The sequence below is a fragment of the Xenopus laevis genome, chromosome 7S, assembly GCF_017654675.1.
Source record: "Xenopus laevis strain J_2021 chromosome 7S, Xenopus_laevis_v10.1, whole genome shotgun sequence".
In the NCBI taxonomy this organism is placed as follows: domain Eukaryota; kingdom Metazoa; phylum Chordata; class Amphibia; order Anura; family Pipidae; genus Xenopus; species Xenopus laevis.
Window position 1 is genome coordinate 3,635,172 of NC_054384.1, and position 22,788 is coordinate 3,657,959.

The 22,788-nt window shown below is 40.4% G+C and overlaps 1 protein-coding gene across 3 annotated transcripts in view; it reads right to left on the reverse strand.

Annotated features, from left to right (window-relative positions):
- Positions 1 to 941: 941 nt before the first annotated feature.
- Positions 942 to 22,788, reverse strand: part of MGC68875 (uncharacterized protein) — a 29,199-nt gene continuing 7,352 nt past the window's right edge. For 2 of the 3 annotated variants that reach the window (XM_041570352.1, NM_001086527.1), the window contains 28 exon segments: positions 21,303 to 21,417; positions 20,649 to 20,758; positions 20,277 to 20,438; positions 18,787 to 19,017; positions 18,308 to 18,374; positions 17,898 to 18,043; positions 16,705 to 16,854; positions 15,979 to 16,113; positions 15,790 to 15,901; positions 15,240 to 15,396; positions 14,380 to 14,605; positions 13,218 to 13,344; positions 12,759 to 12,880; positions 12,521 to 12,581; positions 10,758 to 10,841; positions 10,137 to 10,313; positions 9,486 to 9,567; positions 9,006 to 9,162; positions 8,841 to 8,915; positions 8,533 to 8,695; positions 7,842 to 8,050; positions 7,362 to 7,577; positions 7,161 to 7,285; positions 5,985 to 6,075; positions 5,658 to 5,726; positions 4,096 to 4,198; positions 3,192 to 3,233; positions 942 to 1,059 (listed from right to left, as the gene is read on the reverse strand). In XM_041570352.1, coding sequence (XP_041426286.1) covers positions 1,007 to 1,059; positions 3,192 to 3,233; positions 4,096 to 4,198; positions 5,658 to 5,726; positions 5,985 to 6,075; positions 7,161 to 7,285; positions 7,362 to 7,577; positions 7,842 to 8,050; positions 8,533 to 8,695; positions 8,841 to 8,915; positions 9,006 to 9,162; positions 9,486 to 9,567; positions 10,137 to 10,313; positions 10,758 to 10,841; positions 12,521 to 12,581; positions 12,759 to 12,880; positions 13,218 to 13,344; positions 14,380 to 14,605; positions 15,240 to 15,396; positions 15,790 to 15,901; positions 15,979 to 16,113; positions 16,705 to 16,854; positions 17,898 to 18,043; positions 18,308 to 18,374; positions 18,787 to 19,017; positions 20,277 to 20,438; positions 20,649 to 20,758; positions 21,303 to 21,417 — 3,567 coding nt within the window. In that variant the 3' untranslated portion in view covers positions 942 to 1,006. 3 annotated transcript variants of the gene reach the window in all.

The following is a 22,788-nucleotide window of genomic DNA, read 5'->3' on the forward strand; positions in this document are numbered from 1 at the left end:
AAGATATAATTAATCCTTATTGGAAGCAAAACCAGCCTATTGGGTTTAATTTATGCTTAAATTACTTTCTAGTGGACAAAAGGCATGGTGATCCAAATTACAGAAAAATCCCTTATCTGGAAAACCCAGGTCCTGAGTATTCTGGATAACAGATCCCATACCTGTAGTTCCTTATCTGTATTTTTTCTTCTTTTGCTACTTCTCTATTCTTCCTCTACAACTTCTTTCTTTCTGTTCTATAAAGGTAAATTGCATTCTTTAGACTCTTCTTTCCAACTGGAGACCTGCAATTGTTACGGGTTCCCAGCATGCCCAAGATTTCCATTATCATGTCATCATCGTTGTTTTATACCAACCCCCACTGCCCAAACAAGTTAAAGAGCAGATAATCAGCCTACAACATGGAAAATCCTGGATGTGTCCAATGGTTCAAATGGTTTTTGAAGTTTCTAAATTGACCTTATTATTTGCAAAAGCTTCTGATACAAAGTCCTCTTCTTGATCTGTCAGTTGGAATATTTTGATTGTTTTTCAGTAAAATCCTTGTCTTGTCCAACCCTCAGTGATAATGGAAAGACAGAGCTCCATCGCTCAGCCCCAGACACCATCACAGACTGGAATGCTGGAGCTTTCTGTATGGGACCCAGTGGATTTGGCATCTCCCCACCAACCTCCCTTCGAGTCTTCCAGCCCTTCTTTGTGGAGCTCACTTTATTCTTCATATATCTTGCCTGAATTTCAGTCGATTTTACTCCTCTCCATGAAGTCAATAATGGATCAGTACAATTTCTCTTCTCTATACACTGCACTTTCTTCTTCAGAGTAAAGTTCTACCGATTTGTTTTCAAAGTTCTTTTCTTAAACTACATGTGATTAGATTTCAAGTATAGTTTTCCATAAATCCCTACTCCTAAGAAAATAAAAGAGAAACAAACAGAAAGTGACAAAATATATTCATTTTATTATCTGCCAATTTACTGTAGATGTTCCTTCGTTTGTGTTCCGCTTATGGATCTTTGAATGATGTCTGTAGAGATCTTGCGTTGTCTTTCTCTTCATCTAGGAGGAAAGAGAGGGAGGATAAATGTGACAGATACTGTACATTCAGTTTTACATGACATTGGTAGGGCCAAATATCTGCCTCTCCCCCCAACTAGCGTAGAAATAATGAACTCTTACCACGTGCAATGTTTGTTGGCCACAGCTTTATTACAAGACATAAGCATTGACAATACATAACCATAAATATAAATAACAGGTACATATTAACAATGTTATAACAATAAATATCAAAAGTGATATAACGATCACCTAATAATCAGGCCCGGACTGGCAATCTGTGGGTTGTGGCAAATGCCAGAGGGGCTGCTAAAGGTGCCATACACAGTCACTATTTAGTGGGCTGGTGGGGACTGTTTGGGCCTCTGTGTACCTGAAATGCCAGGGCCTATTTTAATTCACAGTCCGGACCTGCTAATAATACTCAGCATCTGCAAGATCCCTGACAATGGACCTAAATTATGTGCATGACAGTTGCACCAGCCGCTTGTGCCTTCCAGCATGGTGGTTACGCCAGATTGCATGCCTCACCCAATGTACCATAACACCTTAGTAAATTTACTAAGCAGCAAAGATTTGCCAGCTACGGCTTCGCACCCATTGCAACACTTTTCCAGGCGAAAATTCAATGGGACAACGCTGATATACAAAATTTACTAAATGGCCGACGGACTCTGGCGACTTTTCGCTAGCATTATTTCGGTAATGCGAGCAAATAAAAGAGTAGATACGCTAGCATTTAATTCTGCCTAGCACAAATTCATTCGAGGTCTTGCACTCTACTAATTTGCATACGGCGGGAAATTTAAAGTTGAATGAACGTCTTTATGTTACATGTTACATCTAATACATTGACACTGATAACTAGACATGTCCAGGGAACCTTAATAAATTCAATAGAGTTGTTTTAATGCCCTACACATGAGTCCACTGTATAGTTTATGTTCCATATGTTAGAAAATGTATGGGGGAACCCGGTTACCCAAAAACAATTTTTTAGGGCTTTTGCAGCCAATCATTTTTTGGACTTTTCCACTAAAAAATATGGTGTAAGTAACAGGGAATTGAGGAAGATCTCTGCACTTCAATGCACTTCTCCTGGTCTGAGCTGGTGACGGCACACTTACGGCTTCTCAATAAGTCTGTATGACTGTAAATATTAAAATTCCGTTTTTTTTTTTGTTTTTTTTATTTCACAGCAAAGTTTGACCTTACATTGGAAAAAAAATAAAAATGAAAAATGACTAAAAAGAACAAAAGGTTAGCGTATAAGTGGAAAATAAATTCAGGGTAATAGGATGAGAATAAAAAAACAAAAAAGATAATTTTGGCAAATCAGGCACAATAGCGACTTCAATGATGCTGGGAATCTGTGAAAAATGATGCACTATAGGGAAATAACATGTTGACTGTGCTCAAAATTGCACTTGTGGTCGTAAATGAGCCCTTCAGTCATTCCAGGGATATGGGAGATAACTCATAGTATAAGTGAGGGAATACAGGGATATGGGAGATAGCTCATAGTACAAGTTGATCCAGGGACTGGTCCCATTGCCATTTTGGAGTCAGGAAGGAGTTTTTGTCCCTTCGAGAGGCTTCACATGGGTTTTTTTTGCCTTCCTCTGGATCAACTGGCAGTTAGACATGTTAAAAAAAAGTGAAAAGGATGAACTTGATGGATGTTTTTTTTTCCCACCTAACTTACTGTTACTGTTTATAAAAAAAAATATACTTGCTCATCTAGAAATGAAATAACGAGTAAATATTGAACAAAACAAAATGAATTGCATCAATGATTTCAACGTTTTTTCCAGTAGGGTCCTTAGTAATGAGATTTAGGCTAATGATGGGTTAGATATGTATCATTTGGATGGGGTTATTTTTCTATGGACTATAAACTATTCACCTCCCTTTAATAGTACAGATGCAGAATATTCAATATATTTCAACATGGTGTCTAACTATAATCTACAATTGAGAAAATTGTTTTGACGCTGTGTTCAACCTGTATATAGCAAACTATTCATTTCAAAAGAACCTCAGGGAATGTGCCAAAATGCCTTAAAAAGTCTGCTCCATTGGAATATGAACCCCAGTAAATTCATTATATGGCGTTGGTGGGGGGCTCTCACCAGAGCTGCAGGGGGAGTTGTATTCGGCAACTGCTTCTTCACCTGGAAGTTGAGCAAAAACAGGAGAGTCAGTGGGATCAGAAACCCAAACGCTGTACTATATGTGTAATTAGTGTAATTAGAAAACAGCTATTTCATTAACGATCTGTGTGAATGGACAGTCAATTACTTCAACAGAACAGCGGAATATGTTGACACTCTTCAAATATGTGATAAGAATTATTCTCAAAATCCACTGAGCTGAATGAGAGACACTCTGAGACACATAACACAAGGCATTTGAATAGAAATGATTGATTGATCAAAACAATAAAAAAAAGTTTAAAGGGATACTGTCATATTTTTATGGTGTAGTTTTTATTTCTAAATTAATTTCTAAATTAATATTGGTGTGTAGGTGCATCTCAGCTCATTTTGCCTGGTCATGTGATTTCAGAAAGAGCCAGCACTTTAGGATGGAACTGCTTTCTGGCAGGCTGTTGTTTCTCCTACTCAATGTAACTGAATGTGTCTCAGTGGGACCTGGATTTTACTATTGAGTGCTGTTCTTAGATCTACCAGGGAGCTGTTCTCTTCCCATTGTTCTGTTGTTAGGCTGCTGGGGGGGGTGATATCACGCCAACTTGCAGTGGAGCAGTAAAGAGTGACTGAAGTTTATCAGAGTCACATGTCTGTGGGCACCTGGGAAACTGACAATATGTCTAGACCCATGTCAGATTTCAAAATTAAATATAAAAAAATCCATCTGCAGATTTCAGTGCAGAAGTCTGCTGGCGCAGCACTATCAACTGATGCATTTTGAGAAAACAATATCCCTTTAAATAACTGTTAGTTCCATTTTATGTCACTTGCCTGTTTCTGCTCAAAAGAAAGAAAAAAGTTTAAACCCAGAGAAGTCCCTTACCTGTCTCATAATAATCATAGACTTTAATAGTGGCCGGCTTTAGATTCTTCACCACAATGTCTTGTTCCACCATGAAGGAGAGATGGAGAGGCTCATGTCGCAGCTGGAGGAAAGTGAGAGAGACACCAAAATCTCATGTTGCACTTCTTAAGAAATTAACTGAGCATCGTTTGAGAGTCATAAAGGCTCTTTTATGACAAGCACAATATTGTATCCATTAGAATGCACCTGCTTAAAGGAGCACATTGCACCTCGCTTATGGTGCTCTAACCCAGTGGTCCCCAACCAGTAGCTCGTGAGCAACATGTTTCTTACCAATCCCTTGGATTTTGCTCCCAGTGGCCTCAAAGCAGGTGCGTTTGTAGGCAAGTTTTAATTGCATAAAAACTAAGTATAGTGCCAAGTAGAGCCTCCTGTAGGCTGCCAGACCACATGGGGCTACCAAATAGCCGATCACAGCCCATATTTGGCACCCCCGTTACTTTTTCACGCTTATGTTGCTCTCCAACGGTTTTTACATTTGAATGTGGCTCACAGGTAGAAAAGGTTGAGGACCCCTGCTCTAGACTATAGGGGATGCATTTTATGGTTATGGAATAATGTACAAGCGAGGAGTGGATGCACATGTCATACCCACATGCCAACACGTACATGGAAAGTGCACCCAAATGGCATCTATTCACCCTCAAGCACAGATCTTTCTGCCTCAAGAATAGAATGCAAAGTTTGCTGACCTAGGGCTCAATTACACTGGAAAACTTCTTCTTTGGCCTAAGCAGACATCAGCAGGCAGGACAAAAGCCAGACCAGGTGAGAAGCTGTACCTTGTTAGGGTTCGAAGGCGAATTAAGAGATTCATATCAACTCACTTTAGGAGTGAGAGATAGCCAGGCTAGCCAACAAGAACAGTTTGGTGTCTGGCAAGGAAAGTGATTTTGGGTAGAGCCTCAGGCGATTGTGCTCAAGTTAGGGATCATATTGGTCAAGAGCACCTATGGGAGCTATAGTGAGACAACATGGGAATCGCTTATGCACTATATGCTGGACACATCAGAGAAGTAGCGGAAAGCTAAATTGGGAGACACGACCCCCTCAATGGCTAATGGCATTCTGCTAGTTCATTTCCTGCATGAGACGAGCGCTGGAGGTTTCTGGAGAGGGATTGCTGTGCTTGTGTGAGGATGTGAGAAGATCAGTTGGAGAAATGCTTATTTGTGTAACTAATGTACTCTGGTTCCAGCTTCCAGTGCTCCAGTCTGTACCTGTTATACCTGTGAAAAGCTGCTTAATAAAGTCTGTACCTTGGTTCATTGAATTATGTGGTCTGATGTTGTCTACTTTCTACACCAAACACCTCCACTATCAACCTCCCTGAGACAGGAGTCTATCACCTACAGGTTGTCCCTTTACAAGCCTACCTGTGTAGCAACTACATATTTATACTGAGCACTACAACTCTCACACCAATATGAAACTTATATAGAGTAGTTCACTCTACTATTCATTTGACAGCAGAGGCATTAGACACACAGAGAAAGACAATGGACTCCAAAGTGACTCACCTCATCTAAGTATAATGTCACCATGTCTGTCTGAATCTCACTCCGCTTTATGGTTTTGCTCTTCTCCAGCTGTGAAAAGGAACCCAAGTCTGAGAGCAAAGTCCAATAACACACACATAATGGATTCTTACGGTCTCTCTGGCACTAGTAATTCACTTTGTCTATATTGATGATTGACATACTCTATTCTTGGAATTCAACCCCCTGAGTAATGATATTTAGACTTCATAATAATTTGTACAAGAATGCATTTAATAGAATACACTTCAAACCCAGCCAAGCAGAATAAAGAGACAAATAAATGGGATTCAGAGAACTGGGACTTACTTCTCTCACTGAGCTCTTCACTGGGATAAATCCAGAGAGCATCTTACACTCGATCACAGCCATGTTTGATTTCTCCCGAGATCCTGTATATCTGTATAAACAGAGTCACAACAAAGGAAATAAAAGAACAAGCTTTGTTTTCATATTGGGATGATAATGAATGGAAAATACATGGATATGTATATGCAGTGAAAGCTACAGGTGGTGAAAGAGCACAGATTTATACAATAGTGTCACATGGTACAATTAGGGATAGTAAGAACTAGTTGTGGAAGTATGAAGCATATCTATAGTAAGGCTTTTCTTGTTTAATAAAAACAAAGGTCTGTCTTGTAACTAATACAGATTAAAGGGAATCTGTCATGATTTTTATGGTGTAGTTTTTATTCCTAAATGACACTGTTTTCACTGCAAATAATTCACTGTACAATATAAAATGTCATTCCTGAAGCAGCAAGTGTATTTAGTTGTAATATTGGTGTGTAGGTGCATCTCAGCTCATTTTGCCTGGTCATGTGATTTCAGAAAGAGCCAGCACTTTAGGATGGAACTGCTTTCTGGCAGCCTGTTGTTTCTCCTACTCAATGTAACTGAATGTGTCTCAGTGCGACCTGGATTTTACTATTGAGTGCTGTTCTTAGATCTACCAGGCAGCTGTTATCTTGTGTTAGGGAGCTGCTATCTGGTTACCTTCCCATTGTTCTGTTGTTAGGCTGCTGGGGGGGGGAAAGGGAGAGGGTAATCAGTGGCGTAACTACCGGGGAAGCAGGGGGTGCAATTGGGCCAGGGCCCGCACCCTCAGGGCCCCCCCAGCAGTCATACGCCCACTGGAGTCGGCTGCACGGCCCGCACCAGGGCCCGCCCCCACCTAGTTCCGTCACTGGGGGTAATATCACTCCAACTTGCAGTACAGCAGTAAAGAGTGATTGAAGTTTATCAGAGCACATGACTGGGGGCAGCTGGGAAACTGACAATATGTCTAGCCCCATGTCAGATTTCAAAATTAAATATAAAAAAAATCAGTTTGCTCTTTTGGGAAATGGATTTCAGTGCAGAATTCTGCTGGAGCAGCACTATTAACTGATGCGTTTTTAATTTTTTTTCCATGACAGTATCTCCTATCCCTCTAAGGAATAATTCACATGCACCAGAGTATGTAAAAGGGAGAATGCTCACTGGGCAGTGATGTTTATCTTTATCACTTTTAATGAACCTTGAGGACATTTGTCTGGTTGTGTCTCCACTCGTACTGAGAAGGTGGCATCACTTCTAGGTGGGGGAATGTTGTATCTCAGGACAGTCTGTGGGACAAGAACAAGGGGTTGGACTGGGAATGGAACAGATTGAGGAACAGTAAGAGAGTGAGTGTCCCCTCACCTGTACATACACACAGCCGCTCCCAGTGACTGACACAGAGAACTCCCCAGGGATATCTGACAGTGAGGATTTCTGTAGCAGGAGGCGGTTAGTGTGATCCACATGGAACTGTTGATGGAATCCAGTCTTGGAACTGACTGTGACTGTTACATCTCCCTTGTCAGTGAATGTGGCCTCGGCATACGTAGCAAGAGCCTGTAGAGCTACAACTGTGTCCTACAGATAAATAATGAAATACAGATGTTAAAGGACCAAAAAACAAAAATGTGCGTTGCCTTATTTTAAAGTGTTGACAAGTATAGTTGGAAAAATACAGACAAACAGTTGAAGGATTTTAGTTTAGAAATTAAGATGTTTGAGATAAATCGGTGCCTGAGGCTGAATCTGAAAGAAAAAAACTAAAGAACTTTGGGAGAAATATTTATGAAGACAAATACTTTTTTTTGCCCAGGACATTTACTTGGTGCTCTTCACAATTACCTGAGTAGAAGAGAATCCCCCATAAGGATTTTGCTGTTTGCTCAGCCAGTTGACTATCTCAGAAGCTTTGCCCAGGTCCTTGTTGGGGCCAGAGAGAAGAGCCAGCAGTACATAGGAGGTCAACTCCACTTCAGCTGAGGGAGCCCGGGACCAGTAGGATAAATCAGAGGGAACTGTGGCAGGTTTCCTCTCCCAGTGTAACTGTCCTTCTGTGGATAGAAAATTGTATTTATATTTTCTATTCAGAATGTAGACACGTGACATAACATGAAATGGCTATACACATTATAAACTCAGATATGAGCCATGAATTGCAGAGACTTGAAGGAGGTGCTGCATGATCTGGGCTAATCCTACAGCATCATTGGTCAGTTCAAGGGACAGCAATGCCAAAACATTGAAGTGGTATAAAGGAGTCGTAGAGCAGAAGATTTGTCTTTAAGGTGTTATAAAGATTGTCCTTGCATAGACTGGTCTCCATTAGAGAGATATAAATGTATAAATGCAGCACGGGTTGACCAGGCTCTTAGGCTACAGAATGGACAAGTTTGCCCAAGGCTAAATAAGGGGAATTCCAATCTTTTGTCAACATACTAAACCCACGTTTTATTGTTTGTACAGGAGGACATAATTCAAACACTTATTCCTTGTGGAACTAACAATGTGCATCACACACGTCCAATAAACATACCATTCCTTACAGCCTTCTCCTCCAGTTTAGCCAGCAGCATGTCCCTGAGTTCAGTATCGTCACTCAGAGTGAAAGTGTAGGCCAGCAGAGCCTGGGTGTAGACACTACTCACATCTATGGCAGCCTTCCTCAGGCAGGATAAAGCATCTGCAACCATTGAGTTCTACAGGAAGAAACAGGATTAACGGGAACTGGACAGATACATTTTTCCCGCAGCTGGTACAGAGAAAATGCATTACATTCAATAAGAAGAAAATCAAATTCCTTACATATATCAGTCTGTGTAATTTATGATCTAGGCCACTTACCTGGACAGATACACCAGCTTCCAGCAAAGCCATTGTTACATAAGTAGAGAGAGAGACTTGATCATCTATTCCTCCCTGTAACACACACACATGGTGTTGGTACCAATAATACCAGCACAGAAGCCAACACAATAACACTTTCTACTGGTATCATAGCTGAAGTACCTTCATAGCATTATTGAAGAGTCTCCCCACACTCTGGAAGCAGCCACTCTCATTGCGATTGTTCTTCAGCCAAGAGAAAGTTTGGTTTAGGTGACTTTCATCTATGAAGATGTAGGGACGAGCCTTGTTGAAGGACTTCAGTACAAATGCAGTCAGCCTGGGTGAGAAGAATGACACCAGGGAAAACACATTTTTGAATTTGCTATTGTCAAGCCTGTGACTAAATGTCCTAGTGACACGAAATGCGTTAGGCGTGAGATGTTTAACATTTTCTAACTTTTACCAATTATTAGTCTGATCTATGCGTGACCTACTCGAGTGCCTTGCTCCAACATTTGTTAATCTACATACGGATTGTCCACTCTCTTGAGTTGAGGGCCTGGGGCAGGAGCACCTGGGCCACCTATTTAACTTGGTGAGTTAGTCCATTGGCAAAGTGTCAGGCTTAAACATATATATTCTGTTTGCCTAAGCACTCACCATGTATTTCCCTCTTTGTCTCTTTGCCCAAATGCGCTGTATGATCCATCATCCCGTTTGTATATCAGCTGCCTCTGGTACCCTGAACACAAACAGATTTTCCAGTATAAATAATTATGACTTCGTTGTGCTCTTTCTTATTAGTTACATCTCTTTTAACCTATTAGCTTTGTGGATCTGATACATCAGACCTAATAAACTGGATCTATTGTATTTCATTTCTCTTAGATCATTTACACAACCAACTACTGTAATCGAAATAATTGGCATTACCCCAAATTGCCGTGTCCTGTAGAAAAGCATGGGAAACACTCTCTGGGCCATTTACAAAAACTTGGGGCAGAAATGGGGGTCCCATTTAGATCTCATTCGGGCAACACATCTTCCCTTGGTCTGACTGTGTGAACTTCACAAAAATAATTTGGCACAAGGTGTAGACGCAGCATCATGGGGTCCAGGGCAGCCCTGTCCTTATCTCCTCGGGTCAGGTTATTTGTGCAAAGAACTGTGCAATCATGTTGTACAGTATATACATAAAGTATAAAAATGAAGGCTTAAATAAGAAGGAGTGAAGGCAAACAGGTATTATGTAAAAAGGATAAGGAATGCACACATTTAAAATAATCTTGATTAAATCCATAAATTCCTCACCACTTTCAAGGAACCCTTTGGCTTTGCTCTGGATCTCAGGGCTCAGTTGGTGAGTCTTTTCAAGATACTGAAGAATAAAAATATTGGGAGCAAAGAGAACCATGTTCTGCTCCCCGCATCCATACGGCATGGCCAGGAGATGGTCCAGGTTCTGCAGGGCTGTTCCCATTATGTCTCCTGTAGGATATAGATAAGAATCCAGCATGACAAGGTGAACACTTCATGCTGTGGTATAGCTTTCTAATCATCCCATGGACTATTCCATACGTTTTGAGTTTGGAGCATTGGTGACATAAGAGCTTTAAACTGAGCATATAAGAAAAAATATGTGAGTGGCCAAGGTAGGCTGATTAGATCATTTGTGTCTCAAGCCTACAATTGGATCATAAGAGAAGTTTATGTAAAACTCCTTGCAGAATATCACATAAACAATGTAAATAAATCCATACCTGATTTCTAGTAACTCATATCAACCAATTAGACACGAAAATTCTACTTCCTGATTGACCTTTAGGCTTGGCCCCTGGCAGATACCCTGACCTTCCCATATGGGAGCCAGTCATACAGTTGGAGGACACCCACTTTAGAAGGTTACAGAGACAGAAGGCAGAGCTCTAGTACCTAGAACTGTGACGTATGCTCTTTCGGAATTCTTCAGAATATTTTCTGGAACTTTTAGCGATATCTCCTCTGTTTTAGGATGATCTGGAACAATACAGCACATAAATATTGTATGCTCAGGAAAATGAAAACATTTAGACCTGGTTTCCCATTCATACATGGATTTGCCTTTGCTAGTAATTGACATTATACCATGAATAGTTCATCTCACACAGCCACACCCATTTCTTCATATCACCATATGCTTCTTTTTTTGGGGCACAGAATAGTATAACAAAAATATATATATATTTATATCACAGCTGTGGTCTATCAAGAGTGGGAGGAATACATCAGAAACACAGTCGTACATTAGGGTTCACATTAGCCTTGTACATTGCAAACTAGTCTTAGCATATGTTAATTAGGGTCGGCCAGGGAAATCACGTGACTTTTTGTCACAAAACAAGGAAGTAAAAAATGTTTTCCCACCCCTAATTTGCTTATGCAAATTAGGATTCGGATTCGGTACGGTATTCGGCCGAATCTTTCTCAAAGGATTTGGGGGTTTTGCCGAATCCAAAATAGTGGATTCGGTGCATCCCTACTATTTAGTCTCTTTGTTCTCATAGAAGTAGGCAATGGCCATGAAATAGGCCAACTGTTTTGAAGCAGGAGGGACCACTGACACCTGGGCCTACCGGGAGTTTTCCTGGTATCCCTGTGGGCCAGTCCGACACTGCTAAAGAGGTACAAATTAAAGGAATACCGTCATGGGAAAAAATGCTCTTTTCCAAAATGAGTCCTGCTGCTCCAGCACACTTCTGCACTGAAATCTGTTTTTCAAAAAGCAAATGGATTTTTTATATTTAATTTTGAAATCTGACATGGGGCTAGATATATTTTCCCAGGTACCCCCAGTCAGGGCAGCCATCAGGGGGGACAGGGGGGAGAGTTGTAGGGGGCCCCGAGGGTAAGGGGGGCCCAGCCATGCCACACTTACTTGATTAGCCGGGCCCCCACCTTTCTGAGAGCTGCTGACTTCGGGAAGGCATGGACGTTTAAGGGGCCCTGGCCACCAATTTTCTTATAATGTGGAGGGGGGGGCTGGCCACCAATTTTGGCCACCAATTTTTTTTTCTCGTTTGGGGTCCTAGCCAGCAATATTTTTTAATGGGGGGCCCTGGCCACAAATGTTTTTTATGGGGGGCCCTGACCACAAATATCTTTTTATTTTTTATTAACATGTGGGAACCCTAGCCACCAATATTTTTTTTTGTTTTTTTACTGTGTGGTGGGGGGCAGACCTGTGGGGTGGGGAGGGTGGACCTGTAGGTGGGGCTTTTTGGGTGCAGCCCAGGGGGCCCAGGAAATTTTGTCGTATGGGGCCCTGTGATTTCTGATGGCCGTCCTGCCCCCAGTCATGTGACTTGTGCTCTGATAAATTTCAGTCACTTTTTACTGCTGTACTGCAAGTTGGAGTGATATCACCCCCTCTCTCCCCCCCCCAGCAGCCTAACAACAGAACAATGGGAAGGTAACCAGATAGCAGCTCCCTAACACAAGATAACAGCTGCCTGGTAGATCTAAGAACAACACTCAATAGCAAAATCCAGGTCCCACTGAGACACATTCAGTTATGGAATGACATTTTATATTGTACAGTGAATTATTTGCAGTGTAAACAGTGTCATTTAGAAAAAAAAACTACATCATAAAAATCATGACAGAATCCCTTAAACATATTCTTCATCGGACCCATCTTTATCCCATGCACACTGTACCTTCTCCATTTTGGCTGCAGAGCAGAGAATTATGAGATTTTTCTTCCAGTACTCCTCCTGGCTGAGAAAAAAACGTGTATATTAATCAGTTAAAATGGATCTATTGATAGAATTATGTTGTATTTACGTAGTTTATACAATATGTCACAAACAAGGAAACAACCGGACTCTTCAATTACAGTTGTACATTTCAGGATCTTGACATTTTCTAAAGGCCACAGCTTTCCAGGAGACTCACCTGCACCAGTAGAAGCTTAATCACAGTGTCGGATCTCCCCTGCTTAGGGACAATAGGGATTTCATTATTGCACAAGTCCTGAGTATCCAGAGCCTCTGTCTTTACCGTGACATTCACCTCTCCTGGTGACAACAAGAGAAAAAAAACCCAATGAAAATGTTGAAAAAATTGAAATGGGAAAAGAAAGCAGAGAGAAGAGTAATGTAACAGTGGAACTCTGCAATGACATTACGAAAGACAACCAGCTCCAATACAACAGACCCAGTAAGTATGTTTTACACCACTGATCCCCAACCAGTAGCTCGTGAGGAACATGTTGCTCTCCAACCCCTTGGATGTTGCTCCCAGTGGCCTCAAAGCAGGTGATTATTTTTGAATTCTAGGCTTGGAGGCAAGTTTTGGTTGTATAAAAACCAGGTGCACTGCCAAACAGAACCTCATTGTAGGTTGACATCTCACCCAGGTTGGAGGCTTTAAGGTTCCAGTAGAAGGTCTTGCTTTCCTCTGCACAGACACAGCTGCTAAACTGACAGTCAGTACATGGTTCCTCCTCTAACTCTTGTGATGGCATCAGGGAGGTCTGAACCTGTTATTAAAATGAATAGATCAATTTCATTTTTAAAAAAAATGCTGTGTAAAATATACAGTAAATGGACAGAGAATGTGATGCTTTGTGAATTTATCTATACCCTCCTGAAGGTGAGAAATTAGATTGTATCGCTGATTGTTTTCTGAAAAATAACTGCTCATTTTTACCTTAAATTCAGCAAGATGTTTGACAAAAGGTTGGCCGAGTGGAAATAAAAGACTGGAAAAGTTGTGCAACGCTAAATAGAGAGGATCCTGGAGAGGGTCTCAGAAGTAAAAATGGAGGGTACCCCACTCTATGACACACTTCGCAAGCAAATATTACAACAATTTAATAATACTGCTCCACAAAGTAAAACTGCAAAGAATTTAGGGATATCATCATCTACAGTACATAATATCATTAAATGATTCAGAGAATCCAAGGGACAAGGCTAAAAGCCAATATTGGGTGCCATGATTTTCAGACCCTCAGGCAACACTGCATTAAAAACAGACCGGTTTTGTAATGGAAATCAGTGCATGGGCTCAGGAATACTCCCCAAATCCATTGTCTGGGAATACAGTTTGCTGTTGCCCCCACAAAAGTTACACCTGTACCATGCAAAGTTGAAACCACAGAAACGCAACCCAGAAACACTGATGCTTCTTCTTGGCCTTGATGCTTTTCTTGGTTTAAAAATTTCCAGTGGTCTCACCAATCAAAATTTGAAATTCTGTTTTTGAAAATCATAGACTCTGAGTCCTCTGGGCTAAAGAGAAGAATGGCTATCCAGCTTGCTATCATTCCACAGTTCAAAAGTCAGTATCAGTATGGGGCTACCTTAGTGCACACAGCATGGGGAGCCTGGACATTGGTGATGGTATGGGGGTGCATTACTTTGTAGACGAGGCATGGAGCACAATGGCTTTAAAAGGGTCATTTGATGTTGTTCTGGAGGGAATGGGGACCTTTGCAGCTGCATATGGTGGTTTTGTTGTGGTTTATGGTATACATGGTTCCTTATGAAAAGAAAATATATTTTCTAGGTACCTTCATACATTCCCTTAGGTAATTAAAGACAGAGGCCTTGAGAGTGAAAGACTCTCCTCGCACCACAGAGTACGGCAGAGTGAGCTCCACAAAGAAGGGCTGGAAGACTCGAAGGGAGGTTGGTGGGGAGATGCCAAATCCACTGGGTCCCATACAGAAAGCTCCAGCATTCCAGTCTGTGATGGTGTCTGGGGCTGAGTGATGGAGCTCTGTTGTACCAGACTCACTGAGGAAGAGGGTGATGAAAAAAGAAGACACAGACATAGAAAGTAACTTGTAGACATTACAGTAGGTCATTTATGGAGAAACCATATATTTAATGCCACCTATTTTATATGAAGTAAATAAATAGGTATACTCCATTCTTTCTTTTCACCAAAAAACAACTGTGTAGCCATGGGGGCAGCCATTCAAGCACAGGATACACAGTAGATAACAGATAAGTACTACTATAGTTTATATAAACAAGCTGCTGTGTAGCCATGGGGGCAGTACTACTATAGTTTTATAGTTTATTTTTGACGATCCCTAAGCAGCCTAGATCACACTGAGCATGTGCACAGTCTTGGTCTTGCAAAGATGTTTAACAAAGTTACAAGATGGTGACCCCCTGTGGCCAACGTTGAAAGCATAAATCATTTTTTTGATTTGGTATGTGATACAGTAAGTTCATGATTATGTTTAGTATACAAAATACAGCATTCCCAACCTTATTATACTTTAGACTGTACTTCCCCTTTAAAAGAACAAATATTATATAAAGTCTTATATTCTGCCCCATGTACTGCAAGTCTGCTTTATCTCAACCCTCCACTTCTGAGTCATTGCATTATTCATTCCCTATATCCCCTGGCACTCACCCCACAGGTAGCAGCTCCCATATCCATGTCTCTGGAAAGTAGGATCGGATCATTTCAACTGACTCAGACTCTGCTTCTGGGATCTCTGCTTCTGGGACCACAATAGGTCTAACTACCCTTGCATTGCGGGGTATCCAATGGACGTGGTAGTTCAATTCTGCACAGGTAACAGAATAAACAAATGTGTTACTGTTTATTAAAAGTTGGTGCTCAAGGCACACTGTAAAAAGTCATATTTTGCTTTATAATGGGCTGAATTACCCTACAAATAAAGGTCATTGCTGACTGGGGATGCCTATGAGTCGGTTTCTTGTTGTGCCAATAAGGGTGGCAGTGATTGACTGTCTATGGCACCTTACAGCTGGAGTTTATATACAGATTGTCCTGGTCTGGTGGGGTGCACAATTAAAGCTATATAACTAAATAGTCTGATTTTTTACAATAACTATCCATTTGGGGTTTCACCAGTCTATCCAGTAAGCAGCAGCCCTGCTTGATTTCTAGTTATGATTATGAAGTGAGGATATATAAAATGTATAAATGGTCTCACCAGCTGAGCGGTCTTGAGTTTGTACTTCATACTTTCTCTTAATAAAATAATCATATGGACACTTCTCAGGATTCATAATGTCAGCGCTGGTGATGATTTTTAGTCGCAAGTTCTGAAATCAAAAGGAGCACAGGTAGAAGCCAATAGTTGTTCCATGTCACAAACTGTTCTAAATGTTAAGCCTAGTACCTCAAAGAGACTGAAAACATAAACTTTCTCTGCTCTAAAGCGTCTGGAAAGTCTACTATGCGATGGACAGATGTATTCATAGGCTCGATCATCATCATCATCTCCAAGCTCAGGGGAGAGGAAGAGACCATGAATCTGGAAAACAGGGAGACAGAGGCCGGTTACAAGCTAGTTTACTGCTGTCCCTATTGTAGTTGCCTTGGGTAACCTGAAAGTTCTAAGCTCGGTTCTAGTTCTGATAAACCATGGAAATTATAACCCCAGTGACCTGTGCCTAACACTGTAGACTTTTGTGAACCAAATATTTGTTGAGCAGGCACTCAGATGAAGGCAATCTTCCACAGCCTTACGCATTTCATGTAACACTTAGCCATAGACTGTAGACTTTTCTGCCTGCCTTTACTTTACTGGTCATTTATGAACACAAGTGCAGAGAAGACCTGTACCTACAACATTTATATTGATCAAGTGGTAAGTACAATGTACTGGGACTTGAGTACACTACATTTTGTAAAGATTTCAATAACACCTGTGTACTGCCCCTTATTTCATAGTCAATAGTTGAGGAAAGATACCTGTTATTCAATTTGTTATTTACAGCACCTTGAGTAATGCTTGAATTGGTTGGTGCCGTTTAATCAGCTGCATCCAGGCAAGTGAATGTTCATACCTGTACATATGCATCTCTTAGGCTTGATTCCAGATAAAGATAAGAATATATCTTACCTTATCAGCTGTCAGTTCTTTGTCAGGTTTCATTAGCACCACACTCTGATCCACCACTCTCAGGCCACAGAGGGACCCGGCATCTGCCTGAACTCGTAGGGAAACATCTGATCCTGGTAGAACTTCATCTGGGGAGAACCCAACTGATATCTGGACAGGAAGACAAAGCATTCAGATTTAACCCAACCCAGATATTCACTCTTTCAATTAATAATCCCACTCCCTAAAAACTGCACTAATCACCCCTATACTGTCACCTGACCACTTTTCTACTTCCTACAGCCTTCAGGATAAGAGACTGGTGTTTAACCATGTGCTGGTGCTTACTGTAGCCCCTACACATTTAGCCATGCTCACCACACTCACCAAAATGCACAGAATCCACATGACTCTCAAATTACGTTCTCACTGCCAAGGCCAAGCCAACATCTCCAACTAATAGTTATAAAGAGCTCAGCTTTTCACACTATCAACCGTTCATCCTGCCACCGCTTCATTTTGTTAGATGACCATTCAAATGTATTTCTACTTTTTGCATCCAAGCTCTATAATTTGAGGTATCTGCCAGTATATCTAGAAGTCTAGGCCTACAAACATGGGGCATGATGCCCAGGAAATTTGGCCAATGCCTTGTGTCTTATCAAAAATGTGTAATGGTAATTTATTATTTCTTTTGAAACCCTTCTAGAAACTAATTGGACTTATGGTAACTGTTGTTGCAGGGTTTACATCATGTAGCAATGCCCCTGGGCATGTCTGGTTTTTTTAGTCAATAGCTCTAGTTCCAGGTCTATGTGCAGGAGACACATTTCAGGAGAATAGTCATAATGACCCATCCAATACCCCGGTCCTCTTGGAACTGTGGCTGAATGTATTTGTATAGCAACTTTTTTTTATGTAGCTTTGTTATGACCTACGTATGTAGAGCCCTGACCAAAGGTTGGACCTCAAAATAGGTCCTAGAACCAAACAGACTGCAAATCTACAATGCATAGAATAGTTTATAGTTTTATATGGAATCATTTATATTGCTTATTTGTTTGAAAATAAATATTTCATTTTTGAATTATATTTCAAAAATTTGAATTTTTACAGTACTATCTTGTTGATAGGACCCCAGTTATACCATCAGCCAAGCACTAGTTTGAATGACTAAATTATGAGTTTTCATCAAATTTCTTATTGTCACTTACCTTATTCCTAAAACATTTTTGTAGCTTGAATGCTGCTGTATCCGCCACCATCTCTCCACCAGGGAGTAAAATGTAGATTAGAACTCGAAGAGTTGGAGAGAAGTCGGTACTGAGTCTGAGTTTGATGGGGACCTCGCCCCTCTGGACTGAATCATGGGAAGAGAGAGGAGAACAGGCTTCAGTATTCCATGGATTCAGAGCTAAGTGCAGCCCATCAGCTCTACAGTATATGACTATAACAGCCAGAACATATTCAATAGTCAGGGTTTGCAAAGGCAAAATAAGGAAAGACTGAAGGCAAGTTAGATTTTTTTTTCCAAAAACCATAGAATCTAAAAATTGGTAGGTATTTGAAGGTGGATTTTTGGTTTTTCTTGGTAAAAACAAAAATAATAAATAACTACTCTCACCTTCCTCTTCCTTATTTATTGGAACTTCCAAAAAGTCAGAATGCTTTATTGCACCTTTGGAAACTACCTGAAAAATACATATTAATTTAGTTATAGCAATGTTCTCCTAAGCAGCTCTGAAATGAATGTAATATAGGGGTACCCTCGCACCCCTTTAAAAGAGGACACATTAAATAGACATGCTGCAAGTCGGATGCATGAGTAATGAGTAATGGATCAATAAGTGTCGTCTTCTGAAAGGGTGAGGTGATAACCTTAATGAAGAGGAAAAATGGGATACACACACATACAAACCATCCATCTCTACATTAACCCCAAGTGAATTTTTTGTTTTTTAATAATATTTTTTTTATGTATATTTTGCACTAAATGCATCAATCAGGTTTGCTCCTTTGATATCCCATGTACCATATGTACCATTATGGTCAATTTGATCTGCCTGTGGTTTTTTTTGCCAATACCATCGCAGTGCCCATTACCAGGTAGTGTAACTCCAAGTGTTTTGCCCGTTTTCCAAGCCTAGTGCGCTTGATAAGATATTCCACCCAGACTTCTTTTTGCCCCTGACATGGGAGCTCCCCCTTCTGGGCGTGAATCTTTATGAAACTCTTGCTGCGGGAATAGAAGCGTCTGATTCTAAGGTTTGCTGAACCATACGTAAGGTATTTATAGAAATCAGCAGGATCAGGCTTTTCCTTCAGTGTCTCAGCCTGTGAAGGGAACAAAGTAAAAACACAGCTAATCAATACAACATGAGGATAATCAGTATTACTTTCTAATTGCTTTACTATTCACAGTGGTATAAGCCTTGGGCATAGTATCCTACAGTAGGGGAAATTCCTATCATGATATATCTCTATAGATGATTTTCCTCATCTAATTGTATCCTCTTTTCTCCTTACCTGCATGGCAATGACATTTTCCTTTAAATAAAATCATACAGACAGTGGAATACAAGGGGAACTTGAAGTTACTCTTTATTTTTTTTTATATTAAATACAATGAAATTATTGTCAACCCTCAGCAGAACAACCTACTCCTATTTAGTCATTTAGTCTAACCTCTGTGTCTTTTTTATTCTTTTCTTCAATTTTCCACTCTTTGGGCCTGCCTTTAATGTATCTCAAGGATGAGACTTTTCCTGCCCCAAAGACCAATTCTAGGGAAGGTTTGATGTTAATTGATTGATCCACATAGTGAGGGATTTGGCATTTCTGTTGCTTCTTAGCTCTCCTGGCCTCATTTGAGTTTCAGCCCCCTCAAATCCAGGGTGTCATCAATTTCAGCCTACGTCTCAGCATCCATTATCATTGTAATATCACATTATTTCCAAATTCCATTTGAATGCTGAATTGTCTATGCCAGCCTTTAACAATGAGGTTAGTTAGGAGCTAAAAGCCTTAAAAGTGACCCACAGGCAGAAAGAAGGGTGAAGCAACATGAAGTGCCACCATCTCATTGAGTTAAGAAAATATATTTGTCACAAGGGCCCAGAAGGTTAAGAGTGTATTCAACCAGGGGGTTGAGTGCAGGCAGTTTCTTGGGCAACTGAAGCATGGACCTCCTTAGAGGTGATCTGCAGGAAGCTTTATGGTCATTGACCAACACCTTCATCTCTCATTACAAGTTGGAAGTGGTCTTAGCAGCTAGAGCACAGATTAGTTTGAAGTGATACATTCCATCATAAATATACATTAAAAGAATCCTTTTGGCTAACATTGGTGTTTGGGGAGAAGCTTGCTGTATCTCACTGAGTACTGGCAGGGAGAGGAACAAAGGAAAAGGGATGTAAGAAGCGAAAAATCTAAAATCTAAAATATCTGGAAATTAGACTCCATGGAAAATGTATTAACTAATTAGGGATGGGATATTTTGATGAGGAGTAAGGAAAGTTTATCCTGTCAGGGAGAGGAACTTGTATCTTATCATATACAGGTCAACATCACATGTCCATTGGCATCTTACATACCATCAGGTATATCTCTCCTTTCCACTCTGCTGTGTTCTCCAGCTTGAAGGGAGCAAGCCCATTCTCATCTGTCACCAACGTCTGGTTCACCAGCCCTCCTGCATTGATCAGATAAACTAACTGTTTTGGGATGGGGGTGTCACTGGCATCTACAACCCTCACCTGCAGAAGTGGCAAGGTGGAAAGTTAGGTTTCCAACAGACAACTCACCAAAGAAGTGTTTGCTTTTCAGAGATCATATAGCACACCTCTCAAAATGTTAAGATAAGTCATGCCCAGTTGTTCCATGAGAAATTTAGCTGGAATCTCATCCCATAATCATAATCTGTTACATTCTACAATTGTAAGCTGTGTATAAAAGGAGAGTCTTACTGTCCCTCTGTATGGAATCCCAGGCTTAAAAGTATTGTCTACATCCAAAAAGCTCACAATGGTGAGTTTGGTTGAAATTTTGGATTTACCAGATGCAGAAATCTCAATTCCTGTAATAGAAAGAGAAGAGATAGAGATGTGTGACCAAACTATGTTGAATAGTGTACAGTATGCTAAAAAAATAGTTTTCGCTTCACTCTTAATTGCTCCTTGTTGGTTTCTCATATCATCTGGGGAAAGAGAAGATAGTTAACCAGATTCTCTTCCAAGAGTCACTGTAAGAAGCCTTGAAAAATAGAATATAAATAGAATATGTAAAGGTAATATAAGCCTTCAAAACAAATTAGTGTAAAATTGCACTAGGCACTTTTGCAATTTACATATATTATTTTCTTAGCAGACTGCAAGATATATGGAAAAATGTAAACTGTTCATTAAAAATGTTGTAACAACAGCACCGCCTGCTAGTCAGTTCTTTTGAGTGTTGGGAGCAGATTTCAGAAGAAAAGAAGAGGACAGTTCTGATGTTGTTCTGTTTAGGAAAGATGTGAGAAACCTCAGCGAATTGTTTGTGTTTGCAGGGAAACTTCAGTTTTACATCCCCTGATTTAAAGTATTCCTTCATTATACACCATTTTTTGTGGTCAATGTTACCTGTCCCATCTTCTGTAACCAAGCAAGTTGCCTCCAGGCTAATCTGCCAAAACCTAAACTGGAGACGGAAGTTAGAAGAACTCACATCCAATGTGGAGCAGCCGGTCTCATTCAGCTGAGGGAAAGAAATGGGTATAAGGACAAGTAGTATTTCATTGTAAAAGTAGCTATAGAGGGGCTGACCTGCTAGCACTGGCCAAAAATGTTCTAGGGTGTATATAATTAATAAGCCAAAGTTTCAAGACCCCCTCATAGGGACACTGATGACTGAGCTCATCAATCAAGCCAGTGGTCGATACATGATGTGGTACATAAAGATTTACTCAAAATGAATGCAAACAAGGCACCAGGGTCAGATGGAATACCCCCTCGGTACTGTGAGAACTTAATTCACATTTAGTCAGGCCTCTATTTCTCAGACTCCATATGGTATGGTAAAGATTGGAGGAAAGCTGATGTTATTCCTTTATTTAAAGAGGGATTATGATCTCAGACTGGCAATTATAGGCCAGTAAGTTTGACATCTGTGGTGGGCAAATTATTTGAAGGCTTGTTAAGGGATCACATTCAGTAATTAGCATGGCTTTATGAAGGATAGGTAATTTCAGACAAATTTGATTGCTTTTTATAATGAGGTTAGTAAGAAGTTGGACAGTGGGGTTGCAGTAGATTCGATCTATTTGGATTTTGCCAAAGGGTAATCTTAAATTTGTCATGAAGTTTTGCTCTTCAATGCTCAAAAGGGATATTATTGAATTAGTATAAGTCATAGAGGTGGGGCAGGTAATGGCTAATTGACAGATAAGCTTTTGAAATAACTTTAAAATGGGTATGAATGGAGTGTTTTAATAAAAAAAGATTTGAGGTTTCATGTTTAATTTGAAAAAGACTTTTATTATACAGGTTATTAAGTCTGGGTGACAAGTCCTGCTTAAAATTTTGCTTAGTAAATATATATGTCAATGTATTCCCCTTGTAAGCAAGGAAATATGTTGCAAAGAAAAACCTCTATGGCTTGATAGAAGTGTTGGTGTTGAGTTTGTTAAGAAGAAACATGCTTTTAATGTATTCAAGTGAACTGGGACAGCTGGGGCTTTTATCAGGTACAAGGAGGCCATCAGGTCTGGACTGGGAGTCAAAATAGGCCCTGGCATTTTAGGTACACAGAAGCCCAATCAGCTCCCCACCAGCCCACTAAATACTGACTTTCTATGGCATCTTATGCAAGCCCCTCTGGCATTTGCCAGAACCCACAGATGACCAGTCCGGGCATGGAGGCCATGCCAAAAAGGTATCAGAAGCAAGAAGCATTGGGACCCTTAATATCACAGGGACGTCAACTGTTTGATGAGAGCAGGGATAAAACAGAGATTTAATTTCTGAATTGTTACTTTGCATGTCATACTTTCATACTTACTTTTCATACTTTTATACTCTTCATACTTTTCAACTGAGGAACCAGCTGATGATAACTGTGTGGCATGTC